Raw genomic sequence first — 27,105 nt, 5'->3', positions numbered from 1 at the left:
CTGTCCCTCTCTGTGTCTCCCTCTCCCTCCCTCCCTCCCCTTTCTAATATTACCTGTGTGTCCTGTTTTGCTTCTAGCCATCATGTGTTCAGTGAAGCCGGACGGCATTCCTCAGCTGTGTAGAACGGATGAAATCGGGGAGCTCTGCGTGTGCGCCATTGCCACGGGCACGTCCTATTACGGCCTCTCGGGCATGACCAAGAACACCTTCGAGGTAGGGTCATGGAGCTGAGCCCCAATGCCAGGTGCACAGACACGAAAGATAAGGTGGTAGTTTCTCAGGCAAATATACTCTTAGGAACTAAGATGGCTGCACTTCTTGCTGCCTTTTTTTAAAAATAATTTTCAAAGAATTTAGCTTATCAGCTTTTTTCACCTCATAGTCAGTGTTGAAAAAGGGCAAGAACAGTTTCTTTAAAAAGGGCTTTTTGGGGGGCACCTGACTCAGTCGGTTAAGCATTGACGTTGGCTCGGGTCATGATCTCGTGGTCTGTGAATTCCAGCCCCACATGGGGCTCTGTGCCGACAGCTCAGAGCCTGGAGCTGCTTAGGATTCTGTGTCTCCCTCTCTCTCTGCCTCTCCCCCGCTCATGCTCACGCGTGCTCTCTCTCTCCCCCTCAAAAATAAACATTGAAAAAAAGTCCTTTTGTATGTCGTGCTGTTCTTACATTAGCCTCTTGAGTAAGTGCTGCAGCTGATAGGCTGAGGAATGAGGGCTGAGCACACCTGGCACAGACCCGCCCCTCCCTTGTGGCGCAGCCCGCCCACTGAAGCCAGACTTGGCCAGGTGTGAGCAAATGCACACGTGAAGTAACTGTCTCCACGGCATGAGCGGGTGTGTATGCACACACGTGTGGCATATGCTGTGTGTGTGTGTTAGGTGTCCACACATACTTGTGTCTTGTTTGCACGCGTGGGTGGCTTGCTGTTAGTGCACTCCGTGCGTACGGACACGCACACTGGCCTTGTGGGCGGTTAAGTGGTAAACTCTGTGCCGCACCTCAGTTTCCCAGAATTGCTATCATTTGACCACGTGATACTTAACCTTACGAGGAGCACACTTTCGAATAAACTGTGCACAAGAAGATGTGGGTTGCTGGGGCGCCTAGGTGGCTCAGTTGGTTGAGCATCTCTGACTTCAGCTTGGGTCGTGATCTCATCATCCGTGAGTTCAAGCCCTGCGTGGGGCTCTGTGCTGACAGCTCAGAACCTGGAACCTGCTTCAGATTCTGTGTCTCCCTCTCTCTGTGTTCCTCCTCTGCTCACGCTCTGTCTCTGTCTCTCTCTCTCTCAAAAATAAATAAACATTTAAGAAAAGAAGAAGCAAATGCGGGTTGCTTAGGGGTTCGTTTCTTAGAGCATGATGTGATGAGGTGCTTTGTTGAATGTGGCTTCCAGGTTCTAAAATGTCCCTGAAGCCCAGCTAGCCGGAGTCTGTAGAAAACCCCTCTCCTTTTTCCTGTGACTTACCTGCAGGGTCTGAGGAAACAGGTGCAGGCTTAGAACACTGTGATTTGCCCCGTTTGTATTTTCCCTTTTTGGTGTAGTCCTCATAAGGAAACATTAATGAGTAGGGATCATCTTACAACTTACGCACGTTTTTGGTTTTCCATTCATCACTTTTACACTGTGGATTTAAAGCAGAATAATTAATTAGCATTTATTAGACTGTCATCATGATCTCGGTATCGATTCTTAGGTGTGGATGCTGTAGAAGGAAACTGGTGGACAGCCTTGCATGTGGACCGTGGGGGACGAGCATTGGGGGGTAGGGGGGGCTTCTCCAATGGGCTCCAGGGAGGAGGGTGGCGGTGGGCACCCCTGGGCACTCACCACTCGTGTGTCTACAGGTGTTCCCCGTGACGAGCTCGGGGGCCCCTGTCAGCGAGTACCCCTTCGTAAGGACAGGCCTGCTGGGCTTCGTCGGCCCCGGGGGGCTCGTCTTCGTGGTGGGCAAGATGGACGGGCTCATGGTGGTCAGCGGGCGCAGACACAACGCGGACGACATCGTCGCCACAGCGCTGGCCGTGGAGCCCATGAAATTCGTCTACAGAGGAAGGTGGGTGTGCGTGTGCCCTCTGGGAATTCAGCCCTGGGTTGTCTGCAGACGACACTGGTTATATAAAATTGCACAAATTCCTTAGTTGTGGGAGTGAGTGACCTCTGACGTTCTGTCTAGTTCTGAATGCCCAATTTTATAGAAATTTCCTGAGCTCCATACATAATTTTCGTCACTTCTCCTCTGAGTCAAATAAAAATATCTGTTTGAAAGACTTGTGTTTTAAAGAAATACACAAAGGGAACAGCCAAAAATTCATGTTGGAGCAGATCATCTCCAAAGACCCCAAGGTAATAGTCGAGCAACAGTTGTGTGGGAGAATGGAGTCCTGTGGCCTCTTCTCCCTGATGATCTGGGCACAGTAAATACTAATTCACGGTGGCGGCTCCCCGGGTTTTGGCTCATGTGAAGGAAGTCATGAACTCCTGTAGAGCCTTACTGCCGCCTGGCACGCCAGTGAGAGTGGAAGTGACAGACACGTGGATGTAGCATTGCCCCGTTTAACTCACTGGGCCAGGGCAGCCTCTGTGTGATAGGGGGGACTCTGGGGGTCTGAGTCACGTGGTGCTGTGCTTCCCGAGAGAGAGGCAGAAACTCGTTCATCCCAGAGTTTCCCTTGATGTGGAGACTTACTTCACAGGTGCAACCCAAGATGTGGATTGTGCACGGTTCTGACGGCCACAGCCCAGCACCTTCCGTCTGCCCTGAGAAGTGGGGCCTGTCCCCTCACAGGTTTGCTGGAGCAGAGGCCGGCGCTGTGCTCTCCTGGGCTCTGCCATCAGTAGCGGAATGAACAGTGCTTTGGGCGGCATCTACAGCACGTGCTCACCGCACCTGCTCCTTTCTGTCCTCGCAGGATAGCTGTGTTTTCCGTAACTGTCCTGCACGACGAGAGGATAGTGATTGTGGCCGAGCAGAGGCCAGACTCCACGGAGGAGGACAGCTTCCAGTGGATGAGCAGGGTGCTGCAGGTATAGCTCTGCTCCTGCCCCGGGGCCCCTCACCTGCTTCCACGCCGGCTTCCCTTAACCCCCACCAACGGTGCTCCCGTGCTCCCCGACCGTTGCCCCATTGGATCAGAAATTGCATCGACCGGGAAATGTGTATTTCATTCTTGGAAAATAACTAAACAGACCAAGATTAGGGGTCACAGGTCTGCAAAACTAGCTCCCACCATTCACGTGAGGATGTCACAAGTAATAGTTTTTGTTCTGATCTCCAGAGTGTGTTTTTTTCCTCAAAATTTCCCTTCTTAGTGCATGTGGTATTCCATAAATCCCACATAAAATTAGCCAGTTTGGCTGGATTTGGAGAGACACCCCTTCTCTTGGCATCTTCACCCCACTCGGATGGCGTGTGCTTGCTCATGTTACAGACGGGACTTTGCACCATCTGAACATTTGCTTCGTGTCTGTGGCACCTGTTCTAACCCACTTCCTCCCTCATGACTTTCCAGGCAATTGACAGCATACATCAAGTTGGGGTTTATTGCCTGGCCTTGGTTCCAGCAAACACCCTCCCCAAAACCCCACTCGGTGGGATCCACTTGTCAGAAACGAAGCAGCTCTTCCTGGAGGGCTCACTCCACCCCTGCAACGTCCTGATGTGTCCCCATACCTGTGTCACAAACTTGCCTAAACCTCGACAGAAGCAGCCAGGTATGTCCCATGGCCTGGAGAGTTGTGTGGAATCTGGGTGGCTCTCTGGAACCAGGTGCTGTTGGTGCCCTGTGGACCAGGCCCCATGCCTGTAGGTGGTTCTTAACCCCACTCCTGTCCTGGTCTCCACACTCCCACGGCATAAACCTGCCCCACTGGATGGTGGATGAGGGGCTCTCCTGGGACAGCATGGTTGGCTGGGAGCCCGGCACCTGGGGGCATGTTGGGAAGGAGCCCTATGTAGATCCCAGTGGAGTAGTTGACCCTCGGTCTGCTGGGTGGCATTTTACCAGGCATGGAAGCTCTCAGTCACGGTTTCCTTCAGATGAGAATAATGCTTCCTTACCTGTCTCATGGGTTATTTAGGTGTCAAAGCTTAATAAATGTGGGAAACTCTTGAAGCCTGTGTGGAAGTCTAGAAGTTAATTTGTGACGTTGTAAGAGTGAATGTGTGTCTAGCGCTTGGGGGTTTGGGGAACATGTACTTACCCTTTATCTGACTTCAGTGCCTAGCAACTAATCAGTTATGTTCTTTCAGGCTGCATAGTCATCAGTGAGAGAAAATTTATCTCCAGACCGTGGGAGGTGAGGGCCCAGGTTTTCTGCTGGTGCAGTGACAGGAGGTCCCAGGGCGTCCAAGCAGGGAGGGGCCGGCGGTGGGGTCACACACTCGGGCTGTGCTGGCCCCACGGCCACTGTTTCAGCATGTTGTACTAATTAACGCGTCTCTTCTCATGGAGGCTTGCGTGGTAGGCACTCTTCTGTCCCTGTTTCACAAATGAGGAGAATGGGTCACAGAGAGGCAGGGGGTTGATGGGGCCAGAGTGTGACAGAGGCAGACCCAGACCCGTTGACTGTTTGTTCCACCCAGTACAGCGTGGCTGCAGGGCAGAGCTGACGACGAGTCAGCCAGACACCGTTGGGTCAACTCTGGGCATAGCCCACCTGGTGGTAAATGTAGGGACTGAGGCCGACGCCCCGTAAGTGAGATCGGATGAGAGGGTGGGTGGGTGGTCCTCAGTAGGGTGAGGGGAGGACGCGGATGCTGCAGGAAGAAAGGGTTGCCCCACGCATACAGACAGACTTGAGTCCAGGTCTCGAGCCTGGGTCCCTTGTCCTTACCCCCTCCACGAGGCACGTGTGTTCGTGAGGACGTACACGTAGCCTTGAGGTTCTCTCCTCTGCGTGGGTTCTCTTGGAAAGTATGGAGTCATTGTCTGCTTTCTGGGCACCTTGGCTTTGCAGTTATCTCTGCTTTTTGGTTTTCTTCGGATTTCTGTGCTGTTTGTTGTTTTCTTACATTCTAGGTTCTAGATCCCCTGATACCTCCCTTTGTTTCTTTTTCCTCTCAGTCCTTGGCTTATACAACTGCAATAGCAAAACATAAAGTTACCACTGACGAAGTATCCATTTCTTTACATTTTGCGGGCACACTGGCTGCAAGTGACGAGCCCCCCAGAACACAAAGCATTGCCTTTCTGTGGGCATATCAAAACGATGAAAAATCACCTCTTTATCTCCTATTGTCTCAGGGCATAAACAGCCGTGGGAAGGTCAGAGCAGTGGCTCCATGTGGGTGTGTTGGGGTCTGTGAATGGAATCGATCATGGTGGCAGGCTCCTTAGTGTGTCCTTGCACACATTCGGCAGTGACTGACTTCTCCCTGTCTCCTGCCCACCTCCGTTCACCATCAGACACCTCCACTGGGGGCCTGGCCACCAGTGGTCCCGGGTGCAGGGAAGCTCACGGCAGAATTCAGGACAGATACTCATGGTGGGGGTCATTTGCAAAGGCCTGATGTGCTTCCAGAACTACGGGGCTCAGTGCACCTGTCGGATGTCAAGGCAAAACCTGACTGAATGAAAAGGCCAAGGTGCTTTGCTCGAGAGCAGTGTTGGGGCACCTGAGGACAGCCTTCTTCCTCTGGGAAGAAAGGATGAGCTGGGAGGTTGGGGCTGTTTAGATATCACGGCTGCAGCATCGTGAATGAAGCTTTATGTGATTGATTATTGTAAGGAAATAACCTTTTTTTATTTTTTAATGTTTGTTTACTTCTTTGTTTTTGAGAGAGTGAGAGCGCGCAGGGCAGGGGCAGAGAGAGAGGGGGAAATAGAGAATCCCAAGTAGGCTCTGCACTGTCAGCACAGAGCCCGACACAGTGCTCAATCCCATGACTTTGGGATCACGACCTGAGCCGAAATCAAGAGTCGGACGCTTAACTGACAGAGGCACCCAGGTGCCCCTGAATAAAAGCTGTTTTTAACAAATACTAATGACAGCATGAGGTGCTGGTTCACTTCCCTGCCTCAGCTAATGACCTATAACGTACCTCAGACAGGTGACATTTCCCTGAAGCCTCAGTTTCCATAAATGTAATGAGGGAATTGGATGTGGTGAGTTTTAAGTCTCCTTTGGAAAAGACACTTACAGACTGTGAACAAGTACTTGTTGTGGCCAAAGCATTTAGTGAGGCCATTTTTCCATGAGGGTGTTGCCAGATGCTTGAAACAAAGCTCCTAAAACTTAGTTTGTAGATGATCTAGTTGCCTCTTTTAGCAGATGAATTCATATTTACTGAGCTAACAACGTGTGTGTGAGAGTATCTTAACGGAGCACAAAATGTTAAAAGCCCTTTTGGGGCGCCTGGGTGGCTCAGTCGGTTAAGCGGCCGACTTCGGCTCAGGTCATGATCTCTCGGTCCGTGAGTTCGAGCCCTGTGTCGGGCTCTGTGCTGACAGCGCAGAGCCTGGAGCCTGTTTCAGATTCTGTGTCTCGCTCTGTCTGACTCTCCCCTGTTCATGCTCTGTCTCTCCCTGTCTCAAAAATAAATAAAACGTTAAAAAAAATAAATTAAAAAAGCCCTTTAACCCATTAGTTGGGGTACCAACAGTATTTACCAACTTGAAATACAGCTCCCAGTGTTAACAGTCCCTGGGACACAGAGTATCTGAGCAGCCAGAGGGCAGCAGGGGGAGCAGCCGCAGACAGTACTGCACCTGCTGGGGAGAAGGGGAGGAGTGTGGCCGGGCTGGCAGGTTCTGCACCCAGAGGACACAATATGTGCTGTGTGTCCCCTGCATGACACAGTCGGGTAGTAATAGGAAGAGGACAACTCTGAGATAAAACTCCCGACCTGCCCATTTCTGCATCTGTAAGTGGGAGGGGAGGGAGAGAACGCAAATGTGAACTTCAGTACCTATTTTTGGGTCCATCTCAACCTAAAATTTCCTTTTTTTTTTTTAATGTTTTACTTTATTTTACAGAGAAAGTGTAGGAGCAGGGGAAGGAGGGAGGGAGAGAGAGAGAGAATGAATGAATCCCAAGCAGGCTTCACACTCAGTGCAGAGCCTGATATGGGGCTCGAACCCATGACCCTGGGATCATGATCTGAGCTGAAATTAAGAGTCAGACGCTCAGCTGACTGAGCCACCCAGGCGCTCTTCAACCTTATGGTTTCAAATCCTGAGGCGGTGAAGTCTGTGAGGGTGTCTTGCACCACACCCACCTCATTTGGCAAGCGGGGGGAGACCCTTGGTTCTTGGGAGGGGGACAGATTTTGCAAATAAATGCCACAGGAAAGCACCTGTCTCCCAGCACCATTTGGAAAAAAGTAATTCTTAAGTCTACCTCGGGGGAGCAATATGTGAGGTCTGAGCTTCACATCCAGTAGAGACCAGCCCTGGGGAAGGAGGGGCAAGCTGCCGGCACCTCAGAATAGTGCTTCTCCCACCCTAGTTTGAATTCTTAACAAATTACGGAGAAGACTTCAAGCCAGTTTAGGCCAGATGGGCTTCTCAGAAGAGCCTTCCTGCCCACCCCCGGGACCAAGGAGAATGCCACAGACGCCAAGTCAGGAAGCGGAGGGCCAGTCGGCTGGGCTCCAGGTTGAGCCTGTGCACCATCCACGCAGCAGCCACATTCGCTTCCCCGTACGCCACGCTGCCTTGTCTTTTCATCTTGTTAAATGTGGAAAGACCGCTCCTCTGTTGCAGTGTCTTTATTACCAGCTGAGAAAAATGCAGGCAGTCCCAATCTGCCACACCTGACCATTCAGACCTGCTGTGGCAGAGCATAGAAGGTGTATTCTGTGATTCCACAGAAACAGCGTCACGGCGCCTACAAATTGCCTACGATGAAGCCAGTGAGCAGGGGCCCAGAGATCTGTGTCATGGGCCATTTTCCCGATTTCAGTCCTGCTGGAAGTGCCTGCCTTCTCCCAAAACGTTGAATGTTTTACAGCAGCCCAACTCTGGATGGGCACGTGTCTGCAGAGAAGAATGTCACCTGGAGGCGTCAGCCCGTGCCCTGCCCATCTTCCCAGGGTGCCTGGGGGTCATCATCCCGGCAGCTGCTGGCCTCTGCCCCTGAACCTGAACCTAAGACTTTCTTACCTGCTGACACACGGCTCTCCGTGTGCAATAACAGAAGGCAACATATGCCGTGATTCAGAAGCTTGTAAGGTGGCCTTTGGCAAAGGTGAAACAAGAATTTGATTCGGTAGTGACCTTCAACTTGTATTTTATTAAACCACGGACTAAACACACGTGGCTGACGTCTTTGTTATTTCCACTCCCTTCTTTAAGCTCCCTGCCTGACTCCTTGCCGCCATTTGTGTCACACACACTCACAGCTGACCCTTCCCTGGTAAACGTGCATACGTGTGTGTGATCAAAACAAAGTGAATGATTGTGTTTTGAGAAACCTGGGGGGTGCCCAGGATTTCTCGCAGCTAGACATTGTGAAAGAGTTTCTGCAGTTTTTTAGGAAACTTGTTTCTTTCATTGAAACAGAAGAGAAAGCTGTCAGACTAGATTGCATCTGGTTTTTTTCTTGTGAAATGTTTCATAAACAGAGTGCTGGTAATTGAGTCTGTAATGGTGGTGTAAGAGGAACTTTGGCTCAACAGGAGCCTCTGGGCTTGGTCTCCTGTATCTCTGTGGGGCCAGCGAGAGCCCAGAGCTGTTCCGTCAGTGAGATAGGTGACTGTGCCCGTGCAGCGTAACCCCCTGCATTATAAAGGTATTTATAAAAAATGCGCAATAGTTTATGTCGGTGGTCGCTCAGTGACAAGCAGGGACACTGGGGAACACCATACAGGTGATCCCAGAGTCCTGACTGCTTCGCAGGGAGACACGTCACGGTTTACTGCCTTATCTTCAGCATTATTTCTCACAATCATCCAAGTGGACAGATCGCAGCATCCCACCAACTGGCATTAGAGTAACAGCAGTGGGTTTGGGAGACGCCACCGGGATCTGGTGAAAACGTTGTTTTACCCTGTAATCGAGACTCGCTCGTGTCTGCCATCATTCTCATTGTTGGGACGCACTGGAAGCCCTGTTCTGATAAGATTTTCTCAGAGCTCGGCCTTTCAGAGGGTTTCCCCGGAGCCAGCTCTTTGCCGAGGTGCGCGGTCATGTTTTAAGTTGACTTGTTTCCTCACATTCTTTCCAGAAATTGGCCCTGCCTCTGTGATGGTGGGGAACCTGGTGTCTGGGAAGAGGATTGCGCAGGCCAGCGGCAGAGACCTGGGCCAGATAGAGGACAATGATCAGGCCCGCAAGGTGAGAGGCGGACGGGGTTCCTCTCCGAGCCCTGTGCCGGCACACTGCTCCAGACGACACTGACGGCCAGCTCAGCGCCCGCCCCTGAACTTGGGCGTCCTGCCCTCCCGGTCCTGCACGCACGTCCATATGGTCTCACCACAAAGATGTGTGTGGTGGGGGTGCCGTGTTGCGGGACACTGCACAGGGTCAAGGGGGTGGGAGGAGACACGCGCACGAGCTGAGGCCCGAGGCCCGCTCTGTCCTGGCATCCTGGGGCGCTCATTCCTGATGAGCCTGCCAGCCCTGGCGTGACACCCAGACGGCCTCGAGGCAAAAGGCTTCGGCCCTTTAACTGCTGGAATTCAAGAGAACAGAAGTGAGAAACCCGGGTTGGCAAACTGGCGTCCTTAACGTGACCTCGGGGGCTAGAGGAGAAATCTGGGGCCACACCCAACATACATGTCACATTTTGTCACGTGTACTGCGTTCCCCATTATCACCATGCAGACTTGAGGACTCTGATGATTCACCAAAAGGTGACCCCTGTCTGTATGAGCTACCAGGAAACATGACAAAGTCAACCGTTTAAAATATTGTCAGTTTGGTAACAAATAGAAATACGTTTATTGAAAGCACTTGGTTACCATGTTCAGACCTCAGAGTACATTTCTATTAAAAAAGTGGATTAAGGGATCTACCCAGGTGTTTCCTGTGATTAGACCTGAGGTGGGGCTGACCTTCCCTCTCCACACTGACTCGGTAGGGTACAGTGATCCGTGTGATTTGCAGTGCTGTTGGGAGACCTCAGGGAATGACCATTTGGAAACAACACGTGTGAGAGAGCCCAGTTCAAAAGCAGCATAGGTCTGATCTTGCCATCACAGCCCCCAGAAATCACCGTCTTCTGGGAGGCCGGAAGGGATTTTCTGTGCTGGCTGCCCCTTGCATTCCGGGAATGCGCCTCCCAGCCTTCGGCAGGTTGTGGGGAGACGTCTCTGACCAGGCGTGGCGCCGGCCCCTGTGACTTGCGAATCCCAGCCAGACATGGGAATCCAGGTCACGCAGGAAAAACCCTGTAAGTGCCGGATTCTTCTTCTGATTGTGACAGGGAGGCCCTCCTTCCTCCATGGAAAAGCGATGCTTTAAGTCACCTGAAAGCACCGAAGCTAGCCTGATCTAGAGGTGTGAGTTTAAATCTGAACGCAGGGTGACGGGATGGCCGGGGCCTAACGGCTGTGCTTTGTTCCAGTTCCTGTTTCTGTCGGAGGTCCTGCAGTGGAGGGCGCAGACCACCCCCGACCACGTCCTGTACACGCTGCTCAACTGTAGGGTGAGGCACGCTGAACTCAAATTTCCCGGTCGCTGTCTTGTGGCTTTGTCTTCTTCCCACCGTAACCCTTTGACTTCAGTCCTATGTGATGTCCTTCATGTTATTTATCTGTGGCTATTTTGACTGAGATCTTTATGGATCGTTTACAGCAGTATCGTTTTTGCATTATTTCCCCCCCAAAATACAGGGAATGGGTCAGATCTGTGGCACGTTTTTGTCTCTTATTAGTGAACTACTCTCCTGTAAGTAAGAAGTTGTGCTTTCATTATAGACTTCAGTCCTTGGGAACGAAAGTCTTTTCTATTTTCCAAGTGTAATTAAGGTTTGTGTTGACATCTCACTTTGGAAAAGCAAGCTCTTCAGTATTGCTTCACAGGAGGACTTAAGAATAAGGGCTTATATATACTAGCAAGTAGTATTAACAGTAAAATTAGATGCGAAAGCCTTCATATACTTAACTTTTATTTTTCTGCTGTGGAAATAAAGTCTGAGAACTAGAAATAGGTCTCTTGACAAGTATGGGTATATACAGTTGTCAGAAATTATGGCTATTCAGAGTTGCAAAATACCAAAATCTTAATGTGCAGAGGTACCTCTTGCCATTTAAAGTAATAGATCAGAGACCAGTAAAAGGCAATGCCAGTCACGTAACTGGGTTTCTCATTTGGATACCCAGTCATCAGGCCAGCGTCCATGTGATGTGGCTCCTGGAAGTGACCACGGAGGCTCTGATGACCTTGAGTTGCCGTGTGGGCTGAGGTGACCCGGTGGGTCATTTATTCTTGTGTCTGTTCAAGACTGTCCCCCAGGAAGAGTCTTAGAAAGTGCTCCTGCTTCCCTGACCTCTGTTAGGGCCTAGTGGACCCCATTCCCTGGATTGACTCCTCTACACTCCCAGGTGTGCTGCAGTAGGAAGCATAGTGCCTGGGCTCCTGAGGGTCTGTTCAGTTACCCAAGGCCCTGAAACATGTCCACCCTGCTTTTCTCCTCTCTTTCCTCCATTGGCTCCTCCCTCAGCTTTCCTGACAGTGTTGCCCAGCGGACAGTCTTCGGCTCTGTGATGCCGTCCTGATTTCTCCTTAATCTTTTGTGCTGACTTTCTCCACCCTCTACACATAGCATTCATTTGTCCTGGGGACTGTTCCTCCTCCGTGGTCTCTCAGTGGCCCTCCAGAGTGATGACTGTCACCTGTCCTGGGAAGGACCTCTCAGGTCCCTTCAGCTACAGTTTCCCCAGCTGCTGCAGCGGTGCCGACACGCTGGGTGTGGTGTGTCCTCCGTAAGCGCTAAGCTGCGCAAAAGTAAGGGACAGGTCCACATCACCTTTTCGACCCTCCCCAGTGTGGCCCCCATGGTCTCTCCCGTTTACAGTGGGGGTGGAATCTGCCTGGACCCCTTGGAGGCACAAATAGGCAGCCTAAGGAGGAGGAGACCACCCTGCAACACACACGCAGACTCAGAGATGATCCGGGCGTGTTCACAGATGACCCACCCCCGCAGGGGAGGAAGACAGAGCTGTTCTAACCCCATAGAATGACAGGAGTGGCAGCATGGGGGCAGAGCCCTCAGATGGTCGACTGGGGTGACACCGGGACACTGGACTCCTCATCAGCTGATCTGGTCTGGGTGATGGTGCTCCCATCCCTGACCCCATGGTCATGGTCATCTGCTGTAGCTAGACCCTGGATCGTTTGGGAAAATGAGTCACTCGAAAAAGGGCTTTGTTAGAAACAGAAAAGTGGACAGGGTGGGGAGGAGATCAGAGCCATGAATGAATCCACTTTGGGTCAGCACAGAGAGGTGGCTCACTGGTGGCTTTCCTTTGGACATGGCTCTGGACGTGCAGGCAGCTGCCTCCTGAGCCTGTCTAAGGGTCGGACCTGCCCCCCCACCCCCGGCCCCACGTAGAACTTAACAACAAATGCTCAGCTGTGGCTGAAGGTCGTAATCACCATGTTTATGGTGGTGGTTTGTAATTTCCACGTCAGTCACCCTTCCTATCCCGTGGAAGTATAGTGCAAGCCACACATGCCGTTTCACGTTTTCTAAAAGCAGTATTTTAAAAAGATGGAAACCGGTGAGGTTAAATGCTGATGATGTCTAACTTAACTCCGTGTATCCACACCATTGTCTTCCCAGCATGTGGCTCACCACGTTTTCAGGCTCGCCTCCATCCTGTGTGGCACATTCTGTGGATTGTGAATTTGGCGACGTGACAAGGCTCGTAGAAGCCGGTGAACCATTTGGCACCTACGAGAGCAGCTTTCTTGTTGCAAACAGTGTCCACTCGTACGCTCTTCACCACGGCCAGAGCTGTCGATAGAGCACAAGCTGTTATGTCAGATTTATAGTAGGACATGGGGACATAATTGATTGCACATCATGGAAAACTTACATTTTGGAGCTTGTTTCCATACAAAAGACCACCTGTTACTCCTTTTAACAAACAGCCGATTCTTTGTAACTTTTTGTTTGTTTGTTTACAACAGTTCCTTCAAATTTTCAAATGTAAATCACATTTGGCTTTTTCTTAATTCCTTAGTATTTTTTTCATTTGTTTTTTAACCTAATACAAAACTTTAAAGTGGTGCCAAAATTCACAGTCCCTAACACTGAAATCTGCTGACTTTAGAACAGGGGTTGGATTCTGTCATGATTGCACCCAAAACTTATTTTTGGAAAAGTCAGCCCTGATTTCTCCAGTGAGGTGGTCTCACTAGAACTTTCTTTCTCTGGAAACGTCACCCTTTCCTGGGGCTGGGGATGGGGTAGCCAGGCAGCCGCTAACCAGGGCTACTGGGCTGCCACTTCTTGGACTGCTCGCCCGTGGCTGTTCGCGTTCTGCAGAGCTGGCACCGGGGCCATTTCCCCAGAGGTGGGGGTTGTGCTGAAGCTCCCCCAGGGAATCTGGGGCTGGGTGTGGCCTGTGCCCTTGTGGGCTCGTGAGAGGCGGGGTATGGACATGTTCAACCCTGCACGTGGGGGAGGGGGGTTGAGAGAGGCTCTGGACTGCCTGGGAACCAGCGCTCCTGGCCCCAGAGTGGCACCTTCTGGGTGGATCTTGAGGATCCACAAGTGTGGATCTTGTCCACACTTGAGGACAGTGTGGATCTCCAGGCTCCCTATCGCTGACTCTGGAACTGGACGCCCCCCGCCCATGGTTACCACCTGTGGCGGGGGCTTGTCTGTTCACCGCCGTAAACCCAAAGAACCGCAGACGGTGTTGTGAAAGCTGTTTCAGAGATCAGTAGGGCTGAAGGACAGCATGCCAATTAAATTTCACCTTTAAGTATGTCAGTGGGAATTTTCACAGACTAGGGCCAAAACATCTTTTCAGATATGCTTAGGCTAATGGTTCTGAGCCACTGATACCTGACAATCTCTTAGGTTTTGTCTCGTGATGGAAAAATTGATCATTGATAGGGGATTGGCATCGGATCTCCGAAACTCAGGAGGTCAGCTCCAGAATCTGAACAGCCCAGAGCGGGAATATTTGCTACTTAAGACAAGCAGACCATACCGGCGGCCAGAGGGTGGGGACAGAAAGGAGGGCGGAGCTCAGTGGTAATGTACAGATGAGCCCTCTGTGCTGGCCCTGCCCACCGTGGCACACCACCACCCACCGGCATCGTGGCTGTGCCTGTCTGATGGCCAGGAAGGTAGTGCTGGCTGTCCTCCAGGACAGCTGGTGCGTGAGTGTCTCGGCCGGCAGGATGGGCTCCCCCCACCGCCAGTCTGGGGATCAAGGTGGTCCTGGGCCTCCCCATCAGCTGTACCATCTCACTTTGAAATGTTCAAAGGACACTTGGCTCAGTGAGTGTGTTCATTTCAGTTCCTTTGGACAGGTGTGGTCTCCAGGAGTGGGTGCTTGGGAGCGCCTGGTTTTGGGGGCACCGAGCTCTCACGATTGGGCCGCATCTTGCACCTCAGCCTCCGGGTCTGTCTGGTTACCCAGCTTTGCCACGTTCTGCCGTGGCTCTCTCACCTTACGCGTGTCTCCATTTTCTCATTTTTTAACCTTCCTTGGAAGACAAGGAAAATGTGCGATGAGAAGGTTCGATTCAGAGACTCGTCACTGACCTGTCCCCACAGAAACCAGTCCCAGCCGGTGGGAAAGGGCAGGAGCCCTTGCAGTCCCAAGCGCTGCTTGTGGGTCAGGTCATGAAGGGGAATGAGTTGCTTCCTGGACCTCCACACAACAACCAGTTATCTTGTGGATGATTTTGGCAAGCATCAAGCACTGGTGTTTGTAATCCTGATCATAAAAGGTGGTCCCACACACCCCACCCAGAGCAGGTGTTTCCAACAAACAGGCCATTTTGACAGGAATTCTAACGTTTTCCCAGCACCTCCAGTTGCTAGGCCACCACTGCCTGTTTTTAAGGGACCCCAAGGGCCTGGTCACTTCTGTTCACACAGTGTGACCCCCTTCTACACTAGCACCGCTCACTGCCCTTCCCTTTGGACTTTTCTCTCCACACATGACCTTTGGGTCCAGGACGCCTACCGCACCTGCAGAGTCCCCGAAAATCACCCGTGTCTTGCTGTTCCTCCTGCCTCTGCTGGCTCGCTCTATCTGTGGGAGCAAACGGTGTCGTCGCAAATTCCGTGGCGTGGAGTCTTCCTGGCCCGAGACACAGAGGGCGACCTGCCCTTCACCCTGTCAATTGCTTTAATATAGGGTTTCATCATGAAGAGCAGGGTTTAGATTTTATTTATTTTCCTCAACTGTTTACTTTGAAATAATTGGAGATTAGTAAGAAGTTGCAACAACAGTGCTTTTAAGGTATTTTTCAATCCAAATGTGTTTTCCACTTGTTTCTATGTGTGTGATGTTCTACATAAAATGAATTTGACGAGTTCGTTTTTCACTTTACTGATTTTTTTGGTTTGTTGCTTTTTTCATTTGTTTTTTTGACCTCGACTTTTAACGTGGTGTTTCTTAAAAACGTGTTCAAGTTGTTTTATTTTTCCTGCTGGGTCACCACTGACTTTTCCTGCCCTTGGCAATTATACCAAAGTCCCAGAATTACCAGGTTGACTTTTTTTTTTTTTTGGTACGTTTAGCTATTCTTTAAGTGAAATAGTTATTCTTGAAAACATCTTTTGTTGACACAAGTACATCTAGATGTCTCTTTGGTGCTGCCCTTCTTGGCCAGTGGGAAGGAGAGGGAAGGGACCACTGATAGGGGTCTTTGGGGGATGACCAAAGCATGCCAAAACCGACTGTGGATGGCCGCACAGCTCTGGGGACACACCAGTGCCCGTTGAAGTGTGACTTTGAAATAAGGTGCCTGGCTGGTACCTGCAGTACATCTCAGTAAAGCTGTTACGTTAAAAAAATCCCACCTGCTCATTCTTGCGACCCTCAGGGTGCCATCGCAAGCTCACTGACGTGTGTGCAGCTGCATAAGCGCGCCGAGAAGATCGCCGTGATGCTACTGGAGAGAGGGCACCTGCAGGACGGGGACCACGTGGCTCTCGTCTACCCACCAGGTGAGAAGGCAGTTCCCCGGCCGCGTGCGGGGCACCTTGTCGCCCACGCCCTAGCTGGCAGCCGGCATCGTGCTCTGTGTGGCTCCCTGGGTCTACTTGTGGCCTCTTGCAGGGCGGTGCTGCATGCTGGGTGCCTCCTGAGGTCATACACAGGGCGAAAGTTCGCAAAGACATTTGTGTCCAAATTTGTTTTGTTCGATGTCTGAGGTAGTTCATTTAAGCAACAATAATTAAATCCTTCAGTAAACTGGTGACGATAGAGGTGAGTAATTCCTTAGAGAAATGACAGAAATCAGCCACCTGGGCCGCTTGGGCATCTCGTGCCGAAAGGACAGGCGGCGGGAATTGACAGCACAGACAAGAGTCCGTTCCCGTCGCAGCCCCAGGCTGGCACCTCTGCACCGGGGACTGTCACCTGAGCACTTACGCGTTCCTCCTGTCTAGGAATAGACCTGATTGCAGCTTTTTACGGCTGCCTGTATGCGGGCTGCGTGCCCATAACCGTCCGCCCCCCGCACCCGCAGAACATCGCCACCACGCTGCCCACCGTGAAGATGATCGTGGAGGTAACCACACCTGGAAGCACTGGGGCTCCCCCGACTCCCCGCCCCACAGGGGTTCTCCTCCTCCTCCTCCGCCCACTCCCTGGGCTCTCCTCCTTCCCCCTGGGGTTCTCCTGCTCCCCCCACCGGGGCTCTCCTCCTCCTCTTCCCTGGGGCTCTCCTCCTCCCCCCACCCCAGGGCTCTCCTGCTCGTCCTCCTCCTGCTCCCCCTGGGGTTCTCCTCCCAGGGTTCTCTTCCTCCCACCTGTGCCCCGGTCCAAGCATAGGTCTTCCAGATGGCAGAACCAAGGCAGGGCTAGCTCTGGGGCTGGTGGGGAGGATGCGGCCTCTACCATCTAGTTCTGGAAATGGGATTTCATGATTTCACTCACTTGTGGCATTAGGGGCTGGGGTGGCTTCCCTCATGCATTAGAGTCGCAGGGCCCTCAAGAAAGTGACCTCTCTCACGGGCGTCTGTAAAGACAGTGGGAGTTTTTTGCACCAAACTGATGAAGAAGTCCTATATTTTTCTGAAGTTCTCTGCTGAAGATTTAGAAGTGCCCCATTCCTTTTTGAAAGCACAGATTTATTTTAACTTTTCTTATGCTTGGGGAAGTTGAAGAGGATTAGAAAAAGGTTTTCCCCTTGGAGGAGAAACCACGAGGGACAGCTTAGTCTGGGGATAGCACACGCGAATTCTTTTTGTGGGTGTGTGGGAGTACTGCCCAGGCCACTTCTCTGTTTAGAAAGTCGTGGCCGCATCTGTGGAGACACCTGGTGGTTTTTGTAGATCAGAGCTGACAGAGTGGTTGGTTGGGACACTCCTTTCTGAGCACGCTCATAACCATGGCTACTCCTCAGCTCCAGGAATTTCCAGGGGCCTCCGTGTCTGAGCTCTGGGTCCGCGGTCACATCCTGGCCATCATGCTGGCTCCATGGGAGGCAGCCTGGCCCGCTGTGAAAGCCGCTGGCCTCGGGGTGTGTGGTGAGCAGCTGGCCGTGCGCGACCGCTCACCTCCTTCCTCCACAACTTGTTCTCTCACCTCAGGTGAGTCGCTCTGCCTGCTTGATGACAACACAGCTGATCTGTAAGTTGTTGCGGTCCCGGGAGGCAGCTGCGGCCGTAGACGTCAGGGCGTGGCCCCCCATACTGGACACAGGTCAGTCCTCAAACCAGCCAGACACCTGTACCTGCTTGTCTGCTTTGCCGTTGGCTCAGACATGCTAATGGCTTTGTTTTGCTCCAGACGATTTGCCAAAGAAACGGCCTGCCCAGATCTACAAACCTTCCAACCCAGACACGCTAGCTTATCTTGACTTCAGTGTGTCCACAACGGGGATGCTGGCTGGAGTGAAGGTTAGTGACACGGTCTGCACGGTGGCACACGTGAGGGGTGTGTGCTTGCACTTCACTGAGGCCTTAAGATGCACGGTCACTTCCACAGTTACCTAGGTCAGCCGACTCTTTCCGAATGTCCCAACTATCTCTGTGTGTGTGTAAACACAGCCTCACCAGCCCCTAATAAAACACTGCACGTGTTTCTTCCTTGCTGGCTTTCGAATCCCCGTGTTCTGTTGTGAAACTGTGTGCACTGGGATTTCTTGCTTTTTTGCCGTGGGTTCTGTTATTGTGTGCTGGAGGACGGCTCATGCCGTGACCCGTGTTTAGGAGCGCCAACCCCCTGCACAGTTGAAAATCCACGTACAACTTGTGACTCCTCCTGATAGCCTGCTGTTGACTGGAAAGCTTACCAGTGACCTAAACAGTCAGTTGAAACCTATCTTGTGTGTTATATAACATATCATATGATGTTAGGCGTGTTACATGCAAGTGTGTGTATCACATACACATAGTACGTGGTATGTAGCGTAATGTGTACTGCATCTTACATAAAGGAGTAAGCCAAAGAAAATCGATTAGGAGAAACATAAACGATTACAGTCCTGCACTATAAAAAGTCTGTAAGTGGGCTGGGGCACACAGACCCGTGTTGTTCATGGGTTCATTGTGCTGTGCACGTCACCTCATGAGGACCCTCACAGCTCTGGCAGTGTCCTTGCCAAGGTACTGGTACATCCTCAGTAGCCTCAGGAAGTCCTTTGCCCACCTCTGGGGGTCTGACCACTCAGTTTGTGTCATTTACTGCATTGAGTTCTGTTTCTCTACCCTTTTCCCAATTTTTTTTATTGTGGTTGTACATACACGACATAAGTTTACCACAATAACGCACCCAAGTGTGTGGTTCAGTGACGTTGAATATTCTTACACTGCCATGCAGCCGTCCCTCCCTGCCATCCATCCCCATGACTCATCTTATCTTCTAAAACTAAAGCTCCCTACCTATTAATAACTCCCCATCCCCTCTCACTCCCACCCCCATCTCTGTGATTTTGATGGCTCTGGGGACCCCGTAGAAGTGGAGTCATGTGCACTGTCCTCTTGTGACTGGCTCATTTCACTCACCGTAATGTCCTGGAGGTTCATTCGTGTTGCTGAGGGCATCAGAATTTCTTTCTGAGGCTGAGTTAATATTCTGTTGAATGTGTGTACCGCATTTAACCTGTCCGTCGATCCCTCAACGAACACTAGGGTTGTCTCCAAGTTTTAGCTCTCGTAAGCATTGCTGCTGTGAACACAGACATACGAACATCTCTTCAGGTCTTCTGGGTATATACGGAGAAGTGGAATTTTTGGGTCGGGCAGTAGTTTCCGTCTTTAACCTGGGAGGGAGTTGCCATACTGTTGCCCACTGTTGTTCCTAATGATTAGTGATGTTAAGCGTTTTTTTCACGCAGTTATTGGCTGTTTGTAAGTCTTCTTTGGAGACATGTCTATTCATGTCCTTTGAATCAAATGGCTTGGTTTTTTGTTGTTGAGTCTTACAGGTTCTTGGTATATTCTGTATATTAATTTTCTCCTCTTTGGATTGCCTTCTTACTCTGTGGATGGTGTCTTTTGATGCACAAAATCTTTAAATTTTCATACACTCCAATTCTGTGTCATTTTTGGCCTGTGCCTTTGGTCACATCCAAGAAATCATTGCCAAATCCAGTATCATGAAGCCTTTGTCCTTTGTTTTGTTCCAAGAGTTTTATTGTCTTAGGTCTTACATTTCTGTCTTTGATCCAGTTTGAGCTAACTTTTCTGTGTGGTGTGAGGTAAGGGTCCAACCTCGTTCTTTTGCATTTGGAAATGCAATTTTCTTAGCACTTTGTTGAAAAGACTGTTGTTTCCCCAACTGAATAGTCTTGGCACTCTGGTCAAAAATCAGTTGGCCAATATATGCAAGGGTTTATATCTAGGCTCTCTGTTCTGTTGATCTGTATGTCTGTTTTTGTGCCAGTACTGCACTGCTTTTGACTACTGTATATTTGTAGTAAGTTTTTAAATCAGGATGAGGGAGTCCTCTAACTGTGTTTATTTTCAAGATTGTTTTGGCTATTCAGATTTCTTTGAGATTCTGTATGAATTCTATGCATTTTCTACTTACACAAAAAAGTCATTGAGATTTTAATAGAGATTGCACTGAGTCTGTGTTGTTTTGGGTAGTATTGACATCTGTGAATATGGTGTGTGTTTCCATTTATGTGTGTCTTTATATTTTAGCAATATTTTATAGTCTTCATTGTACAAGTCTTTCACCTCCTTGGCTAATTCCTCAGCATTTTATTCTTTGATGCTATCATAAATGGAATTGTTTTAATTTCCTCTTCAGAATTTTCACTTAATGTATAGAAATGCAAATGATTTCTGCATGTTGACTTTTTATCTTGCTACTTTAGTGAATTTACAATTTTTAACAATTTTTTGTGTACGATGTTTAGTGTTTTCTACATACAAGTTCATTTAATCCATAAAGAGATCATTTTATTTCTGCCTTTCTAATCTGAATGCCTTTTATTTATTTTTCTTACCTAATGGCTTGGGCTAGAACCTCTAGTACTATGCATAGAAAGAGTGAAAACAGGCATCCTTGCCTTATTGCTGATCATAGAGGTAAAGTGTTGAGTCTTTCATGGCTGAGTATGATGTTTACTGTGTTCTTTATATATGGCTTTTATTCTGTGGAAGCCCGTTTTTTCTTTTTTTTTTTTTATTAAAAAAAATTTTTTTTAACGTTTATTTATTTTTGAGACAGAGAGAGACACAGCATGAACGGGGGAGGGGCAGAGAGAGAGGGAAACACAGAATCAGAAGCAGGCTCCAGGCTCTGAGCCATCAGCCCAGAGCCCGATGCGGGGCTCAAACTCATGGACCGCGAGATCATGACCTGAGCCAAAGTTGGACGCTTAACCGACTGAGCCACCCAGGTGCCCCGAAGCCCGTTTTTTCTACTCCTAGTTTATCGAGTGTTTTTACCATAAAAAGATGTTGAATTTTGTCAGATTTTTTTTTGCATCAATTGAGATATCATGTGTTTTTTCCCCCTCGTTCTTTGAATATGATATATTACATTGATTTTTTTTAAGATTTTATTTTTAAGTAATCTCTATACCCACTGTGGGATTTAACTTTATGGCCCCAAAATCAAGAGTCACATGCTCCTCTGACTGAGTCAGTGAGGTGCCCCCATTGATTGAGTTTTCATTTGTAGAGCCTACAATCCCTTACAGAAATAAATCCCACTCATGTATAAGCTTTTTAATGTGCTACCGAATTGGGTAAGTGCTTTGTTGAGGATTTTGGCATCAGTGTTCCACAGAGATACTGGTCTGTAGTTTTCTGCTTTTATAGTGTTTTGTCTGGCTTTGGTATCAGAGTTTTTCTAATCTCATAGAATGAGTTAAGAAGTGTTCCCTTCTCGGGGGCGCCTGGGCAGCTCTATTGGATAAATGTCGGACTTTGGCTCAGGTCATGATCTCATGGTTCATGGGTTCGAGCCCCACATCAGCCCCTCTTTCTTTTCCTCCCTTGTTTGTGTGCACATTGTCTCTATCTTAAAAATAAGTAAGTAAACTTAAAAAAATAATGTTCCTTTCTCTTTAATTTTTTGGAAACGTTTGAGAAGGACCAGTATTCATCTTTAAATGTTTGATAGATTTTAGCAATGAAGTCATCAGGTACAGGGCTTTTCTTTGCTGGAAAATCTTCTTTACTGATTTGATCTTGCTTTACTGCTTTTGGTCTATTCAGATTTTTTATTCTTTATGATTTAGTCTTGGTAGGTTTTGTGTTCCTTTTTTAAAATTTTTTTAAACTTTATTTTTGAGAGACAGAGACAGCACGAGCAGGAGAGGGACAGAGAGAGAGGGAGACACAGAATCCGAAGCAGGCTCCAGGGTCTGAGCCGTCAGCACAGAGCCCACTGTGGGCTTGAAACCACAAACCTGAGATCAGGACCTGAGCCAAAGTCTGACGCTTAACCGACTGAGCCACCCAGGCACCCCAGTTTTGTCTTTCTTCTTGATAATTTGGGTTTCAATTTCCATGAAATGGAATTTCTTCATTTCATATAGGTTGTGCAGTTTGTTGGTGTACGACTGTTCATAGTACTTCCTTCTGATTATTTTTGTTTCTGTAGAATCCATAATGTCCTCACTTTCATTTCTGATTTTAGTATTTTGAATTTTCCTTCCTTTTTTCTTAGTCCATCTAACTAGAGGTTTGTCTGTTTTGTCGATCTTTTGGAGGAACCATCTTTTGCTTTCAGTAAGTCAACTCTTTCTCTACCCTCTGTTTGTTTATGCTCTAATCTTTATTACTTCCTTTTTCTGACTTGGGGTTTAGTCTGTTCTTTCTGTCATTCCTTAAGTTGTAAAGTTAGGTTGATGTGAGATCTGTTTTGTTTTTTAGCCTAAGTTTTCATGTAAATTTCTGCAGTCAAACTGCTTTTGCAGGGCACCTGGGTTGGCTCAGTCAGTTAAGCGGCTGACTTTGGCTCAGGTCATGATCTCATGATTTGTGGGTTCAAGCCCCACATCGGGCTCTGTGCTGACCGCTCAGAGCCTGGAGCCTGTTTTGGATTCTGTGTCCTCTCTCTCTGCCCCTTGCCAGCTCGCTCTCTCTCGCTCTCTCTCTCTGTCTCTCTCTGTCTCTCTCTCAAAAATAAACAAACATTAAAAAGAAGTTAAAAAATAACTTCTCTGTTACTCATTTCCTGCATTACTGTCTTGTTTTGTGCTTAGTTGATTTTTTTTTGTAGCGAAACATTTGAATTCTTTTTGTATATATTCTACAGCTTGTGTCACTCAGGTGACAGTGGGGGTTGAGTTGAACACCCTACAGTCGCAGTACTCCAGTTTGGATTATACTCGCTTAATTTCAGGAACACACAAAACTGCTCCGTGCCCGTCTTTCTCAGTTGCTGATGTCACAAAGTTATATCTTTATATACTGCATGGCCCAAAATATGTAGTAGCAAGTCTTTTAAATGCATTTGTTAAGTCTCAAGTTATATAGGGAAAAAAGTGGAATTTAAACCCAAAGTTACAATAACAATCATTTTTTCAGCTAATGATTATTTTTTTTTACCATATTAGTGTCTTAAATCATATAGAAAATGAAAAGTGGAGTTACAAAGTATTGCTACAATTATACTAGTATTTATAATTGAATTGTATTTACTTTTGCTGAGATCTAAATTTATTCACATGACTTTGAGATATGTCTAATATCTTATTATTTCAATCTGCAGTAGTCCCTTGAGCCTTTCTTTCATGGCAGGTCTGAGTGTAATTGAGTATATTAATGAGTACTTAAATGTGATGAGCTCCCACAACTGTTTTTTTTTTAAATGGGAATATCTTACTTTTTCCAAAATTAATTACCATTGATTGCCCAAACTTTCCTCGGGAAGTTGTAAGACTTAAACGGACTCCAGAACTCCAAAGAGTCTCATCATTTTCTGACACAGTTGTTGTCTGGTTGCTATGGAGACAGTCTTCCCAGGATCCTCTCCTCTGCTTTTCAGTAGAATCTGAGGTGACACACCAAATAAAGTGCAATATCAAATAAAATAATTCTTCAAAAGCTTTTTGGAGTACAGATTTCTTTTCATACCAGGGTGAGGGGCTTTGAGCTGCCTCCTGTCATAGCCAAACAGAAACACACACTTGTGATCGTACCATTTTCATGGTCTACAGAAGTGGGGGCTATAATGTTACATCTTGATTCGATAAAGATACTTACCCGTGAAACAGATGAAGTGACGTGACTCTTGGTAATTCCACTTAATAGAAATGTAAACCCTAGTAATCCCAGAGGGATAAATAATTAGACTTTTCTCTGAAATCTTCGTAAGTTTTTATTAAACTTCTGATTGTTTGTTTGATGAGTACCTGAGGTAAAATATGTTGTGATGTCATTTAATGAAAACCCATTTGCCTTAAATACTGAGAGGTGTAAACAACTGAAATCATCTGGTCATGGTCTTCTCATTGAATTCTCTTCTACCTCTTTGGTTGCACATGTCCTCATGTTTCTCAGAAATTTTGATTCAGTTTCAGCTTTTGGTCCAAATGTCATTAAGTATTCAAATATAGAATGAATGCTGAGAGAGACTTAGCCAGTAATCTGTTTTCCCCCTAACGGGCACTATTTAATGTCTGATTTAGTAGAAGGCCCATGAGTATACGTTTATGTGTTCAATTTAAGTTTTAAAATACTAACCATCTGAAAGTTGAATTTGAACTCTGAAGATTTCTGATAGACCCTGGAGAAACGTTTTCACTTCAATGGGGAAGTCGTGTGGAGGACCCTTCCCTTCAGATCAGTGGCCCTCTGGGCTTGCCCACAGGACGCTGTCATACTGGTGGTGGCTCTCCCTTCCACCGAATGTGCAGCTGCCGTGTGCCCAGGGAGTGGACACTTACTTTAACGTCAGCTAAAGCAAAACTGCTCTGGAAGGTAAACCCACCCAAGAGAAGAGCTGAGGCACATCCCGGAAATACATATAGTTGCCCTCATCCCTGCTCCCTCCCACTGTGTCTACTCTCACCGTCTGTTTCAGAGTAGGGCATTAGAGCTTGTTGTCTGGGGCTTTTCAAAACGACTTATCCGTACAAGTCTGACTTCCTAAGAATTGGGAGTTTTTCTTCCGGCGTGGGCTGTTGGGCTGTGATGTTGGCAGGTCCAAGACTGGTGCTTGGAGACGAGTCATTTAGCTTTCCTGGTTGCGTTTTTCTTCACCTGTCTGTGCTCCTGTCACTCTGATGAGTTCTGCTTGTGCTTACTCAGCCTCAAGACCCAGAGCACACTGGGGTCCCCCAGGGTGATATGAGAGCCCCTTCTCTGCCCTCCTTATGCTCTCTGCACCCATTGTGAACACGCTCACAGGCCCTGCAGTTTCCGGAGTTCTCTCTCAATTTTCCACTGGACCCAAACTCCTGGGGTCAGACAGAGGCTGTGTTTTATTCTTCTTTATATTCTGAGCACCTAATACAATGCCTGAGACACAGCATGTACTCCATTAACGTATTAGTATTTGCTGAGCTGAACTGTTCTCAAGCTATAAATAACGCCTGCACAGAGTAGGGGTTCAGGCAAGGTTTGTTTTAGTGGCGAATCTGGGAATGTGGCTAATTTCGGTAGCTAGGATTTTGCTGACTCCCGATCTAGTGGGCGGGCAGAGGTTGAAGGCATGTTTCAGAAACCCAGCCTTGTTTCTTCTTTAAGCAAATATCGTGGCCTTAACAGCAAGGGAAAATGAGCTGTATGTGCTCACTTCTCGAGTAATTCTGCATTACCTTGTGCGGATTGTGCGGCGGATCCATCGCGAAACCTCCCTCCACCCACAGCTCCTAGCAGGGCTCCCGCGCTTACCACAGAAGTGGCCGTGGCCCTGGCTTCTCACCTCTGTTGCCGGCGCGACTCACGGGCGCTTCCCCCAGGCATTGGGGCGGGTGGCCCTGAGTATTAGAGTGCTTGCTCCAGCCCCCCACACGGTTCAGCTGCATGGGACGTTCACTTCACGTTAACTCCAGATGTTTTTCAAACCACAAACTTGGGAAAATTTTCCTTTTCCTCTTAGGCTTGATTGGCTAGAAAGCTTCTGTGAGAAAACTGATTTTATGAGATATATTTTATGCTATTTGGCAATAACTTCCATCACGTGGGAGCCCTCTTACTGTCACCTCAGCGATGCGGGGAGACGGGAGCTTGGCTGTTGTCCTGTGACTAACGCTGGTTCTGGCCCGAAGCTGTGTGACCTTCAGCACACTACCTTCTCTGAGCCTGGTTCCTGTCACTGACATGGGATGTTCATCCACGCACCCTGCCGGCCCTGCCGCATGACAGGCGTGTGTCGGGCACACCCCTGGGAGGGGCCGTGAGCCGCAGCGTCTAGTGTCTCCCCACCTTCTTCCCGGGGCTGTGGGATCGCTGGAGAACCCTGTGCGTGCCCGCTTCCTGTTGGGGTACGGGAGGGGGTCACTCCAGCTGGGGCACTGGGTGTCGGCCACGTGGACTGAAGGCGGCCTTGCTGTCTTCCAGATGTGCCACGCAGCCACCAGTGCCTTCTGCCGCTCCATCAAGCTGCAGTGTGAGCTCTACCCCTCGAGAGAAGTGGCCATCTGCTTGGACCCGTACTGCGGACTTGGGTTTGTCCTGTGGTGCCTCTGCAGGTGAGTGTCGTCCTCAGCGTCTTTACAAGGACGAGGAAATCAGTCGCGTGCGCCCCCCCTTGAGACCGTTGGGAGAGTAGACGCTAACGTCTGGGGAGGACTTCCACTTGCAGAGGGGCTGGCTGCAGGGGGCCCGCATGGGTCCCTGCGCCAACCCCCCTTGGATTCCACATTCCGCAGCGTCTGGAGACCGTGGTCTCCGTGAACTTTGCTGACACCTGCAGAGATGACAGACTCTGGGCACATTCTGGGAGGCTCTCTGGTGGGGCCCCCTGTTTTCCAAGCTCAGGACTCCAGCCCGAGGCTCCCAGCAGTTATCCTCGGCCTGGAGTTTGTGTCACATCGGCAGGTGAGAGCTCAGGCTCTCTCTTCCTTCAGGCTTGTCCCTGACGCGGGCGGGGGAGGAACGTCAGCTGCAGGAAGGCCGGGAGCAACCTCCATGAGCACTCCCCTCACCTCCCAGCCACGGTCACCGCCCCCCCCAGCCAGCAGCCACCCAGCGTCCAGCCCAGAGAAGGGTCAGCAGGTGCTTGTGGCGAGGATGAACTTGGGGAAGTTCATTGGCATTTTGTCCGACTGCATATGTGTTCCCTGAAGAAACTGTAGAAAATATGCAATAACATAAAGACCTCAGTAATCATGCTGCCCAGTGATACCAGTTAACAGGCACTATTAGCATTTTGGTATACCATCTCCCAGTTTGATTTCTGGTGTAGCGTACTATGGTTTTATCGTTAGCACTTTGAACATCTTTAAGTACATGAAGTGCCCCCCATCCAGCTCCCCGTGGACCAACATTTGGCCCGCTTTGTTTCACGTCCCCTTCCGATTTTTAATGCAATCACCAGACAGCATGCTTTCACCATAAACCTTCAAGTACGCGTACAGTTTTTTTGTAAGCATGCACTAACA

General features: G+C 49.1%; 1 protein-coding gene across 11 annotated transcripts in view; it reads left to right on the top strand.

Moving 5' to 3' along the window:
- The window catches only part of DIP2C (disco interacting protein 2 homolog C), a 408,190-nt gene that overhangs the window by 319,661 nt on the left and 61,424 nt on the right, over positions 1 to 27,105 (top strand). For all 11 annotated transcript variants that reach the window (XM_053225170.1, XM_053225168.1, XM_053225171.1 and 8 more), the window contains 11 exons: positions 78 to 214; positions 1,852 to 2,060; positions 2,917 to 3,031; positions 3,517 to 3,718; positions 9,173 to 9,282; positions 10,514 to 10,594; positions 15,967 to 16,090; positions 16,535 to 16,656; positions 17,681 to 17,792; positions 17,880 to 17,989; positions 26,063 to 26,193. In XM_053225170.1, the coding sequence (XP_053081145.1) occupies positions 78 to 214; positions 1,852 to 2,060; positions 2,917 to 3,031; positions 3,517 to 3,718; positions 9,173 to 9,282; positions 10,514 to 10,594; positions 15,967 to 16,090; positions 16,535 to 16,656; positions 17,681 to 17,792; positions 17,880 to 17,989; positions 26,063 to 26,193 (1,453 nt within the window). The remainder of the gene's footprint in view (positions 1 to 77; positions 215 to 1,851; positions 2,061 to 2,916; positions 3,032 to 3,516; positions 3,719 to 9,172; positions 9,283 to 10,513; positions 10,595 to 15,966; positions 16,091 to 16,534; positions 16,657 to 17,680; positions 17,793 to 17,879; positions 17,990 to 26,062; positions 26,194 to 27,105) is intronic.

This window comes from Acinonyx jubatus, chromosome B4 (genome assembly GCF_027475565.1).
Source record: "Acinonyx jubatus isolate Ajub_Pintada_27869175 chromosome B4, VMU_Ajub_asm_v1.0, whole genome shotgun sequence".
Lineage (NCBI taxonomy): Eukaryota > Metazoa > Chordata > Mammalia > Carnivora > Felidae > Acinonyx > Acinonyx jubatus.
Note: the sequence above shows the minus strand (reverse complement) of the source record. Positions and strands in the feature narration are given on the sequence as shown.